This window comes from Oryctolagus cuniculus, chromosome 4 (assembly GCF_964237555.1).
Source record: "Oryctolagus cuniculus chromosome 4, mOryCun1.1, whole genome shotgun sequence".
NCBI lineage: Eukaryota > Metazoa > Chordata > Mammalia > Lagomorpha > Leporidae > Oryctolagus > Oryctolagus cuniculus.
The window spans coordinates 112,994,716-113,008,340 of record NC_091435.1 but is presented as its reverse complement, the minus strand read 5'-3'; the positions used below and the strand labels follow the sequence as shown (position 1 = coordinate 113,008,340).

General features: G+C 38.5%; 1 protein-coding gene across 1 annotated transcript in view; it reads right to left on the bottom strand.

Annotated features, from left to right (window-relative positions):
• WDR49 (WD repeat domain 49) overlaps positions 1 to 13,625 on the bottom strand; it is a 151,968-nt gene that overhangs the window by 34,092 nt on the left and 104,251 nt on the right. Inside the window, 1 exon segment of the mRNA XM_051818753.2 lies at positions 11,683 to 11,864. Within this exon segment, the coding sequence (XP_051674713.2) occupies positions 11,683 to 11,864 (182 nt within the window).

Below are 13,625 nucleotides of genomic sequence, written 5' to 3'. Positions count from 1 at the left end.
TTAAACCACTGTAGTTATTTCACATGTTTATGAAACATTCATTTGAAATGTGCCTTCTGCTTTTTATATAAAATTACTGGGGAATTAATGGAAATTCCTGCTTCATTTCTTATTTGATTCTTTATCTCAGTTTCTAATAATGAATTCCTCCTTCATCAGTAAGTTGTTTGGTTGTTTTTTTTTTTTTCAGATTTATTTATTTAAGAGGCAGAGTTATGACAGAGAGAGGGAGTGACAGAGAGAAAGGTCTTCCATCCAACAGTTTACTCCCCAAATAGGCACAACAGTCAGAGCTAAGCTGATCTGAAGCCAGGAGCCAGGAGCCTCTTTCAAGCCCCCAACGTGGGCTCAGGGCCCAAGCACTTTGACCATCCTCCACTGCTTTCCCAGGCCACAGCAGAGAGCTGGATAAGAAGCTGGAGCAGCCAGGGCCGGCACCGCGGCTCACTAGGCTAATCCTCCGCCTTGCGGCGCCGGCACACAGGGTTCTAGTCCCAGTCGGGGTGCCAGATTCTGTACGGTTGCCCCCCTTCAAGGCCAGCTCTCTGCTGTGGCCAGGGAGTGTAGTGGAGGATGGCCCAAGTCCTTAGGCCCTGCACCCCATGGAAGACCAGGAGAAGTACCTGGCTCCTGCCATCGGATCAGCGCCTGTAGTGCCAGCATCCCATATGGCCGCCAGTTCGATATCTGGCTGTTCCACATCTGATCCAGCTCTTTGCCATGGCCTGGGAAATAACTGGAAGATGGACCAAGTCCTTGGGCCACGGGGGTCCTGACTTCAGATCAGTTCAGTTCCAGCCATTTCAGCCATTTGCAGAGTGAACCAGCAGATGGAAGACACCTCTCTCTCTCTCTCTCTCTCTCTCTCTCTCTCTCTCTCTGCCTCTCTGTAACTCTTTCAAATAAATAAATAAGTCCTTAAAAAAATAAATACAAATTTAGGACCCAAGAGTTTCTTCTGAGTCTCCCTTGGGGGTTGGGAGGGCCCAAATGCTTGGGCCATCTTACACTGCTTTAGGGAGCTGGATTGGAAGCATAACTGCCAGGACACAAATTGATGCCCATATGGATACAAGTATCAACATAGAGATGGTGGCTATACCCAGTACACAACAATGTTGGCCCCTCAAAGAATTAGTTTAATGATGAATTCATGTAAGTACACTACCACATGTGTGTGTGTGTGTGAAGATATTCAAAGAAATGTTTTCCAATTTAAAATTTATAAATGATATGTTTGAAAAGAAGAAAATGATCAAAAAGCTACATGATGTGGGTGGGCACTTGGCATAGTGTTACCACCCTGCTTGGAATGCCCACATCGCATATCAGACTGCCTGAGTTTGAGGTCTGGCTTTGCTCCTGATTCCAGATTCCTACATATACGCCACCTGGAAGGCCACAAGGTGATGGCTCATGTACTTGGGTTCCTGCCACCCACATGGAGACCCAAATTGAATTCTGATCTCCTGGTTTGGGTCTGACCCAACCTCAAGTACTGTGGTCACTTAGGGAATGCACTCATGGATGCTAGATCTCTCTCTCTCTCTGTGTCTCTTTAACTGTTAAACATATAAAGTAAGCAAATTAAAATTTTAGGAAAAATTTTAAAAGTTCCCTGATAAATTCCTAGAAAGTTGATATGGACATTGATGCCCATGGGCACTCAATTAATAGCAAATTTGTGCTCCCTGTATATTTTTTGAGCAATAAAACGGGTTGGAACCAGTGTATCCTAAGCCTCCACTTTTATGAAATGTACATTTGTTTACTTTTATAAGGAGCTAGGACTAGAGAGTGAAATGCCTAAGTGCTAGCAACAGTTTTGCTACAGGTGATTTCTTTTCAATTTTCTTTTGCTTATTTGTACTTCAAAATTTTCCTATATAGAAAATTTACTATTTTTACAACAAAGAAATATTCTAAAATTCTATTGTCTAAATTATTGATCCTATTTGTAATTGTTCCACATTCGAATTTTTTGCACGAGTCTAGAAAAGATTTGGTGCTATAAATTAGGAAAACTATGTGTCCAGTATGGTTTCTATTTCCTATTATATTCTGTTTTTCCTTTTCTTTTGCTTTCTTTTCATTGTTTAAAATTTTTTATCTATTTGAAAGGCAGAGTTACAGAAAGAGAGGGGGAGAGACATTGAAATCTTCCATCCACTGGTTCACTCCCCAAAAGACTGCAACAGCCAGGGCTGGGCCAGGCTGAAGTCAGGAGACAGGAGCTTCTTCCAGGTCTCCCACATGGGTGTAGGGGCCCAGCACTTGGGCCATTTTCCATTGCTTTCCCAGGCACAGTAGCAGGGAGCTGGATCAGAAATGGAGCAGGTGGGACTCAAACCTTTGCCCACATGGGATTCCGGCACCGCAAAGGGACAGCTTTGCCTGTTATGCCACAGCACCAGCCCTGTTTTTTCATTTTCCAATGGTAATATAATTTTTGCAGAATCGAAGGGAAGATATATTTCTTTGTACCAATCTATCTTCACATTAGGATTTCTCACTAGTCTTAAATTTATACTCATCTTCATCTTCCCAGCACAGAAAACTTTATCACCTACCTAATTCTCAAACATAATATGAAAAAATACTTTAACGATGATGGAAACTGAGAATTTATACATAAGCCAGAAGGTAATATAAAGCAAAATCCTAGAAGGAGGATCTAGGTATTAAGATGAGAATATAATTTAAAATCACTGAATATAGCTTTAAATCACTGAATATTTCTGTTTTCAATGGAAGAAGGAAAGGCTTATCTTTTCCCTTCTCCACCTTTCTTCCTGCATCCCCCTCCATCTCAACACACCCGCCCTGCATGAACAGTCACCGAATGTGCTTTTTCCATTTTAGTCTCTCTAAACTCTTTCACACATTTATTATCCTTCCATATTTTTGAAAAAGTACAAGAACTGGCGTCATTCTCTCTTTGAATTCAGTAATCTAATTAGTTAAAGGGATACATTCTTCAGAACATTATTTTCTTGGGAGAAAATGATCTATAATCCTTTCAGTATTGGATGGAAAGCACAAAGGAGATTTTATAGCTGACAACTTCATTGTACTTGTATGTTTTCTACATAGGATTCCTGGTCATGTTCCTAAGAAGAGTGAGGGATTGAGCTGACAAGCCAATTCAGAAGAATATGATTATAGCCCATTTCTTTCAATTAGTTCAATAATCCATAAATGGCATCAGTCTGCACCCTCTCATTGTTGCTTTTTAAAAATTATTTGAATTCAGTCACCTGAAGTAGGTAAAAGCAGAAACGTTAAGCAACATGTGCACCTTTTATTATATTGTTTTATCATTTGAGAATATGCTGTACAATAGAAATGACTCAGCCTCTCAATGCTGCAAACCCCCCAAGGCTTACTGAAGCTTAGAACCAACTTGAGAAGATGAAGTTGCCATACACCTGCCTAATCTGGTAAAGAACAAGGCTTTGGTTGTAAGACAAATCTGTGATTTAAAAAAAAAATACTATCACGCCGGCGCCGCGGCTCACTAGGCTAATCCTCCGCCTAGCGGCGCCGGCACACCGGGTTCTAGTCCCGGTCGGGGCGCCGGATTCTGTCCCGGATGCCCCTCTTCCAGGCCAGCCCTCTGCTGTGGCCAGGGAGTGCAGTGGAGGATGGCCCAGGTGCTTGGGCCCTGCACCCCATGGGAGACCAGGAAAAGCACCTGGCTCCTGGCTCCTGCCATCGGATCAGCGCGGTGCGCCGGCCGCAGCGCGCCGGCCGTGGCGGCCATTGGAGGGTGAACCAACGGCAAAGGAAGACCTTTCTCTCTGTCTCTCTCTCTCACTGTCCACTCTGCCTGTCAAAAAAAAAAAAAAAATACTATCACATCAGCATGAATTTTCATAATACAAAGTGTCAAGGAAACATAGAAAATAGATAGACATCAAGAAGTAAACTGTTCAAATAGCCGATTTTTGAATCCAAGGAAAACCTGATAATTTTTTACAGGATAACTGGGTTTGTCAAAGGAATGGGAAATTGGTATATTGGCTGAAATCCTCTTAAATGGGACTCTGTACCACTTGCCTTCACTCTTCTGGCAGTGTGGCATGAAGAGAAACAATGATCTATCCATGTTACCCTGAGGTTATTTTATTTTCTCATCTGTAAAATTAAGTTGGGTGGGTGGGTGGTAGAGGCATTTTATCCACCTTAAAGTCTTTCATTCCCGACATTCTATGCTTGTATGGGATTGGCTACACTATATTTATAAATTGAAAAGATCCTTCTGCCTGAAAGTAAAATGCCACTTGACATTTCAGCAAGCCACAATTCAAGGAAATGGAAGAACAAATACCAAAGTGTAATTTAGTATAACAAAATGTCTAAAGGGAGATTTTTTCCTTGCATCTACTTGTCAGCAGAGGCCCAAAAAGTCTGAAACAAAATAATTAATGGAGAAATAAGAAAGTATTCCCTGGGGCCGGCTCCGTGGCTCACTTGGTTAATCCTCCGCCTGTGGTGCCGGTATCCCATATGGATGCCAGGTTCTAGTCCCAGTTGCTCCTCTTCCGGTCCAGCTCTCTGCTGTGGCCCGGGAGGGCAGTGGAGGATGGCCCAAGTGCTTGGGTCCCTGCACCTGCATGGGAGACCAGAAGGAAGCACCTGGCTCCTGGCTTCAGATCAGCACAAGGCCGGCCATGGCGGCCATCTGGGGAGTGAACTAACAGAGGGAAGACCTTTCTCTCTGTCTCTCTTTCACTCGCTGTCTATAACTCTACCTTCAAATAAAAAAAAAAAAAAGAAAGAAAGTATTCCCTGGGTGGGTGCTTGGTTTATCAGTTAAGATGTCTATGGATGCCCACTTGCCCATCATAGTGTCTGGGTTCAAGTCCTAGCTGTGCTCTAGATTCCAGCTTCCTGCAAACGTACATCCTGGGAGGCAGGAGTGATGGCTCAAATAGCTTGGTTCCTGCCATTCATGTGGATGACCTGGGTTGAACTGGCAGCTCTCAGATTTGGCCTGGCCCAGCTTCAGCCATTGCAAGCACTTGAGGTGTAAATCAGCAGATGAAAATGTTTCTCTCTCTCTCTCTCTCTCTCTCTCTCTCTCTCTCTCCCAATCTTTTCTCTTTCTTCTTCCTTTCCTCTCTCTGTTACTCTACTACTTCTCGAAAATATGTAATATTTTTAATAAATATCCCCCTTACAAAATGAAACATTAGATTGCTTATGCAAGCCATTTTGCTAAAGAGGTGGCTCCAAAATGGATCTTTTCATTCTTACATCAACCATTACCCTATGAGATAAACAGACACAGGTTGCAAAATCATCACAGAATATCAAATCAGAGAAAGTTGTGCGTGTGCAGGCAGTCCTACTCCTATGGGAGGTAAGTTCTGGCCTTTATTAGCATAGACCAGGCTAAGAGCTTAACATACATCCCCAGGGGTAACCACTAGGGGAACACAGCAGACTAATAGCTCACTGCTACCTGAAAAACTGCACAGGAAAAGCTGTCTTCTGCAAGAAGCAAGGATGGAGCCTGGAGGAGTTGGCAGAGCAAATATGTGTGAGTTTCCTTTGGGCCAAGCAGAAGTTAACCCAGGAAGAGTTGTGCAAGAGGAGAGGTCTAGCAATATGAGGGGATTGCAATAGAAAAACACTATGCTGTGTATTGCAATAGGTGTGCTTGCTGGTCAGTGTGAGCAAAGAGAGACCAGCAAGAAATACCGTAGTTTGGAAATGCGTAAAGCAGAAGTTTCTGCATGGAGCCATCAAAGAACTACCAGCTAAAGCAATCTTGTACAACAAAAACAAAGCTGGAGGCATCACAATACCAGATTTCAGGACATACTACAGGGCAGTTGCAATCAAAACAGCATGGTACTGGTACAGAAACAGATGGATAGACCAATGGAACAGAATAGTAACACCAGAAAATCAATCCAAACATCTACAGCCAACTTATATTTAATCAAGGATCTTCTTGGAAAAGACCACGGAGGCACAGGCAGTCAAAGCTAATATTAACAATTGGGATTGCACCAAATTGAGAAGTTTCTGTACTGCAAAAGAAACAGTCAGGAAAGTGAAGAGGCAACTGACAGAATGGGAAAAAATATTTGCAAACTATGCAACAGATAATGGATTAATAGCCAGAATCTACAAGGAGATCAAGAAACTCCACAAAAACAAAACAAACAACCCACTTAAGAGATGGGCCAAGGACCTCAATAGACATTTTTCAAAAGAGGAAATCCAAATGGCCAACAGGCACATGAAAAAATGTTCAAGATCACTACCAATCAGGGAAATGCAAATCAAAACCACAATGAAGTTTCACCTCACCCCGGTTAGAATGGCTCACATACAGAAATCTACCAACAACAGATGCTGGCGAGGATGTAGGGAAAAAGGGACACTAATCCACTGTTGGTGGGAATGCAAACTGGTGAAGCCACTATGGAACTCAGTCTGGGGATTCCTCAGAAACCTGAATATAACCTTATCATACAACCCAGCCATCCCACTCCTTGGAATTTACCCAAAGGAAATTAAATTGGCAAATAAAAAAGCTGTCTGCACATTAATGTTTATTGCAGCTCAATTCACAATAGCTAAGACATGGAATCAACCTAAATGCCCATCAACAGTAGACTGGATAAAGAAATTATGGGATATGTACTCTATATAATACTATACAGCAGTAAAAAAACAGTGAAATCATGTCATTTGCAATGAAATGGAGGAATCTGGAAAACATTATGCTGAGTGAAATAAGCCAGTCCCAAAGGGACAAATATCATATGTTCTCCATGATTGGTGACAACTAACTGAGCACCAAAAAGGAAACCTGTTGAAGTGAAATGGACACTACGAGAAACAGTGACTTGATCAGCCCTTGTCCTGACTGTTGATGAACAACTTAATACTTTATCCCTTTTAGTATTTTTTGTTCTGCGTAATAATATTAGTTGAACTCTTTAATTAACACACAATTATTCTTAGGTGTTTAAATTTAACTGAAAAGTGATCCCTGTTAAATATAAGAGTGGGAATAAGAGAGGGAGGAGATGTACAATTTGGGACATGCTCAACTGGACTTGCCCCAACAGTAGAGTTAGAAACATGCCAGAGGATTCCAATTCAGTCCCATCAAGGTGGCATGTACCAATGCCATCTCACTAGTCAAAGTCATCAGTTTCAGTTCACAATTGATCACACTGATAGGTCTAAGAGTCAAAGGGATCACACAAACAAGACTAGTGTCTGCTAATACTAACTGATAGAATTAAAAAGGGAGAGAAGGATCCATCATGGGAAGCAGGATACACAGCAGACTCATAGAATGGCAGATGTCCTGAACAGCACTCTGGCCTCAGAATCAGCCCTTAAGGCATTCAGATCTGACTGAAGAGCACATGAGAGTATTTTAGGCATGGAAAGCCAGGACACTCTGGCAAAAAAAAAAAAAAAAAAAAAAAACCAACAAACAAACAAACACACCTAAGTGAAAAATCTCCACGAGTGAGAACCCAGGGGAAGGAAAAGGCCATCAAAGAAGGAGGTACCTTTCTATGAAGGGAAGAGAGGACTTACACTTTGACTATGACTATGACCTTGTCTAAATAAGGTTGGAGTCGGCGAACTCAAATTGTTTCCACAGCCTTGGCAACTCATGACAAGAACCTAGGGAGATTACTGATGCCATAAACAAGAGTGTCAATTGTTAAGTCAACAACAAGAGTCATTGTGCACTTATGACCCATGTAGGATCTCTGTCTTTAAGGTGTTGCACAATATGAATTAATGCTATAACTAGTACTCAAACAGTACTTTACACTTTGTGTTTCTGTGTGGGTGCAAACTGTTGAAATCTTTACTTAATATATACTAAATTGATCTTCTGTATAATTGAAAATGAATCTTGATGTGAATGGAATGGGAGAGGGAGCAGGAGATGGGAGAGTTGCAGGTGGGAGGGAAGTTATGGGGGTGGGGGGAAGCCACTGTAATCCTAAAGCTGTACTTTGGAAATTTATATTCATTAAATAAAAGTGTAAAAAATCACATTAAAAAAAGAACTACCAGCTGCACCCTCAGAAAAAAAAGGTAAACTTTGCACACTTGTCAAATGAGAACAACAAGACAAACCTTTTTCTTCTCCTTCCCCATTCACAACTTCATATCCTCAATAAATGAGAAACTGGGATTAGTGAGCTAAAGGCATTCCTCCAACACAAAAGGCTATAATACCCCTGAGTTGAAACATGGAATGCATTTCATAGAAAAGCTATTTTCTTGTCAGTTCTCAGTAAGCTCTATTTCTTTCCTTACTTGAAATAGATAATAAATCAAATATAACAAAATATTTTATTATTATCATTTTTATTCCTTAATAGTGGGTTCAGATATCTATCTCTACAAGAATATTGGAGGGAGCACTTCTTCTTGCAAACATTTAATAGTTATTTGCTGAATTCATAATTAATATCTTCCCCAAAGAGAAAGTATCAGGCTCAAATAGTTTCACTAGTGAATTCTACCAAATATTTCAGGGACAAATTATATAACTTCTCTACAAACAAATCCAGGAAATAGAAGCAGCCCAATACTTTGTATCTCATTCTATTCTATTAATCATACACCAACATCAGATAATGATGTTTCAGGAAGGAAAACTATAGACCAATATTTTTCATGAACATGTTTGTAAAAAAGCTGCAACAGAAATAAACAACTCCAATAATGTTTAAAAAATGGTTATATACCATGACCAAATGGGATTTATTCCAGGTATGCAAACCTGTTTCAACAATTGAAAATTAATTATTATAATCCATCATATCAACAAAGATAAAGAAGAAAGAAGAAGAAAGCAAATGCAAAAAAAAAACTTTGACAAAATCCTATGCCCATTCATCATAATAATTTACAACAAATTAAGAATAGTAGGTAGCTTCCTCATCTTAATAAAGAGCATTTATTAAAGTCCTGTAGTAACTTATGGGAGACTGTATACTTTACTCTAATATCAAGAAAAAAGAAACAATATTTCCTCTCACCATGCTGAGTCAATGTTGAACTGAAAGTCCTAAATAATGTAATAAAACCAAAAAGCAAATAAAAACATACACATTGGGGAAGAAGATATAAAAACTGTCTCCACTTGAAGATGACACAATTATGTACAAAGTGCCAAAGCAACAAAGACCTGGAACTAGGAAGCAATTATAGCAGATTTTCAGAATGTGGGGCTAATGCACAAAAATCAATTTCTTTCTCATATACCAGCAATAAAAAATTAGAATTTGAAATTTAAAGAACATCACTTGTGTTAACATCAAAAGCACTTTGAAATACTTAGCCTAACAAATACACAAACATGATCTACCTGAGTAAAAATGCCATATTTTGATGAAAGAAATCAAAGACCTAAATAAATGGAGAGAGATTCATGCATAAGAAACCTCAGCATTGACGCCAGAGTTGTGGTATAGCAGGTTAAGCCACTGCCTGCAAAGTCAGCATCCCACATGAGCCTAGGTTTGTGTCCTGGCTACTCCACCTCTGATCTAGTTCCCTGCTAATGCACCTGGGACAGGAGCAGAGGATGGTACAAGTGCTTGGGTCTCTGCTACCCATGTGGCAAACCTGGATGAAGGCCCTGGCTTGGCCTGGCCCTGATCTGGCTGTTGTGGGAATCTGTGGAGTAAACAAGCATATGGAAGAACCCTTTCTCTCTCTTCTCTGTTTCTCGACCTCTTTGTGCAACTTTGCCTTTCAAATAAATAAATAAATCTTTTTAAAAAATGAATACTTAATATTATGAAGATATCAGCTTGTCCAAACCTAATCCACAGATTCAACACAATCTCAATCATAATTCTAGCAAGTTTTTATATGGTTTTCAACCAATTGACTAAAATTAACATGAAAAGGCAAAAGACCAATAAAACCCTATAGAAAATTGAGGAAGAACAAAATCATATTTTATTTAATGAACAACACCTGACATCAAAGCTTACTACGAAACTACAGCAATCAGGACACTAAAGTATTCATAAAACAGTAGACAAATAAATCTAATGTAACAGAATAGAAGACCCAGAAATAGACCCTCACAAACACAGTGAGCTGGTTTTTCATAATTGCTAAAATGTGGAAGTGGAAACAAACAAGAAAACCTTCATTGATGAATGGATAAACAAACTATAGCACATTAATTAAATGGAATATTATTCAATGACAGAAAGAAATGAATTACGAAGTCATGGGAAGACACTGAAGAACTTTGGATGCTGAATGGTGGAAGCTAACTGAAAAATGCTGCACATTACATAATTCTAACTATATGACATTCTGGAAGAGGCAGAACCATGAACACAGTGCAACATCAAAGTTTCCCTGGGTTCCAGGGGAAGTGGAACAAGAAGAACAAATGGGGCACAAGGCAGTTTTAGAGCTCAGAAAACATTCTGTTAGGAGACTGTGATGTTGAGTACATAACATGGTATTTTTGTCATCTCCAGTAGAACTGAAAGACAAACGCTAAATCTTAATGTAAACTATAGACTCGGGCTAATAATAAGACATCAATATTTATTCATCAGTTATAATAAGTGTAGCATATTAATTTAAGAAACTGGATGAGTCGTGGCAGTGAGGATTATATAGGAATTCTTTGTAATTTCTGTGCAATTATTTTTCTGTAAACCTTCAATAAAGCAATTTATGCATATGATAAAAACCCAATTGTATGAAAGAAAATACAATAAATAAAATCATCCTCTGAACCTAAAGTAGCTGTTTGATATGGAGGAAAAGTGAAATTATGAGAGAATAAATTAGCAAGAGTGTAGAAAACAAACAAATAATAATGAAGAGACCTAGCATGAGAGAGTAAGTATGGAGTTTAGCAGAGTAAAGAGGAGAAATATCTGAGCAACAGTGAAAACCTAAATTTCTTTGAGAGTGATGTCTAACATTCAAAGGCAATTGAACTTGTGGCATATTAACCACTGTGCACCCTACCAAAACCAGGAGTACAAATCTGAGACACATTCTGAGATAGATACATACATATTCTTGAACAAAGAGGCTGATTTTCACAATTAAGTTGTTGATAGAGTATAAATAAAATACTAAACAGTACTGAATAGAAATCAATAACTCCATGGAGGCAAGAAATAATATTCAGGGGCCAGCGTTGTGGTATAGCAGGTAAAGCCATCACCTGTAATGCTGGTATCCCATAAGGGTACTGGTTAGTATCTTGGCTGCTCCACTTCTGATCCAACTCTCTGCTAATGCACCTGGGAAAGCAGTGAAAGGTGGCCCAAATGTTTTGGCCCCTGCACCCACATGAGGGATCTGGAACAAGCCCAGTCCAGCTCCAGATGTGGCCATTTAGAGTATAAACCAGATAAAAGATCTCTCTGGCTCTCTCTCTCTCTGTAATTCTTTTAAATAAATAAATAAATCTTTAAAAATAATAAAGAAAAGAAAGAAAGAAGATCCAGACATGACCTTGAGAACATAAGCCCCAACTCACCCCAACACAGACCCCTACCAATACCCTAAATTTTAGAGAAGCCTCAAGGGGGACACTGGACGTGCCACAGAGCACAGAAGGAAATTTAGATCAATCTTATCTATCCTACAGAGACTCCACATGACATCCCAGTAATGTTTAAAATTACTTACTTGTATGTTGAGTCATCTTTGTTTTCCTTACTAAGTAGAGAATGTTCTTTTGGATCTAAATGTGAGTCCTCCTTAGGAAACAAAGGGGTTGCTCTTATGTCTTCCTTTTTAATTTCACTTTCCTTTAAGTGAGTAACTCTTTCAGGAAGAAAGAGATAGTTGTCAAAATGCCAATGCTTTGCCTGAAAAAAAAAGAGAGAAATCTATTTTAATTTTATGAAATTTTAAATTTCACTTTCCTTTAATTGAGCATCTCTTTCAGGAAGAAAGTTTCCAAAACGCCAATGCTTTGCCTGAAAAAAAAAAAAGAGAAATCTATTTTAATTTTATGAAATTTATTTTTATCAATCATTTATGTCTATTTACTTTGTGCTACATTACTGATTGTAATCATAAAAACACACTGACAAATGAATAAGACATGGTTCTTATTCACAAGGAGCCTACAGTCTTACAGGGTGGAGGTGAAATTCATTCACATAACTTTAATTAAGTTAGAAAATAAAGTGTAATAAGAAAGGAACAAAAATGCTTTGAAGAAGTAATAATAAAGTATAAAGTGTTGTCATTCTCACTTTAAAATACTGAACAGCAAGAGTTATATTTACTAAAGAATAAAAACAATGTTTTTATTGAGGAAATGCCAGAATTAATTTCTCCTGCAAGTACTTTCTTTTGCATCCTAATTCCTAAAAACATCTTCAAAATTCAGTCCAACTATGTATTATTTCCCAAAAAACCTAGCGTTACAAGATGGCTTTCACAGATTCTCATTATAATTCTCTACAAACATCCATCTAGAAAAAAAAAAAACCCACTAACAATTCATCTTTTATTCTAAATATAAAATCTATTTACTCTCCTTATATCAATTCACTTTGTACACATAGGATCTGCTAGAGAATGCAGCCTGTGTGATATGAGAGGGAAATAGGCACCCCAACAACATTGGGTTGGTCTACAATCGAATAAATCTTGCCACAGGATTTTCAAATATAATGCCTATAGAGGGTGGGCGGATAATGTCAATAAGTGAATCATACTTCATGTAAGAGGATAAATGTGTATTAATTAGGAAACGAAATGCAACCTTAGGGTTTAGATGAAAGGTGAAGAAAAGTAGGGAAAGGTGGACACCACCCTGAAATGGAGATTTCCTTTTTTGTAAAGGGAGCCATAATTACTTTCAGGGAATAACAAATAAGGTACTTAAAAATGTCTGTAGAAAATGGCATTAAACCATATTTATTTTGGTGCAAAAGGAATGTGATAGATTTTTTTGTGATATGTATTTTGCATGAACTTTTTCATGAAATAACTTATCATTCATGAACATTTTGAAGTACTCTCATGTTTTTGTTTTTGTTTTTCAAGAAAAGCAAGGAATCTGAATATTTATATGAAATCATCTAATATTTACATATGGGCCGCTAAATCAAATTTTTAAAAAATTATTGAATAATCAGACAGAGAGAGAGAGATCTTCCTTCCATTGGTTCACTCCCCAAAAAATTATTGAATAAGCACAAACAAAATAACTGGCCATCACATCAGTCAGAAGAGGAGTTACTAGTACACACAATCTGCCAAGCACTGTAGCAGTTAGAGATTAAAGAGGGGCAATAAAGAACTTCAGGCATTATCTAATGTCTTCTCATTCAATAGTCATCTGGCAGTTTTCTGGGACAAATATATGTGCCTGGATAAATTATCTTCACTCCTACTTCTCTTGCTCCAGAATTAGGCATACCACATCACTTACTTTTGAAAATCTAACTTGAAAACCAGACTAAAATCAGTAGCTATGCTATAAAAGTCATTCCAGTTATTTTTTAGAGCTTGTTACATGAGCTATACAGTAAAATTTAGCTTAATGTGATTCCATATAGTTCATGCAGCATGGTTTTATGACTAAACTTGTGTGTTAAATTGTTTAGAAATGT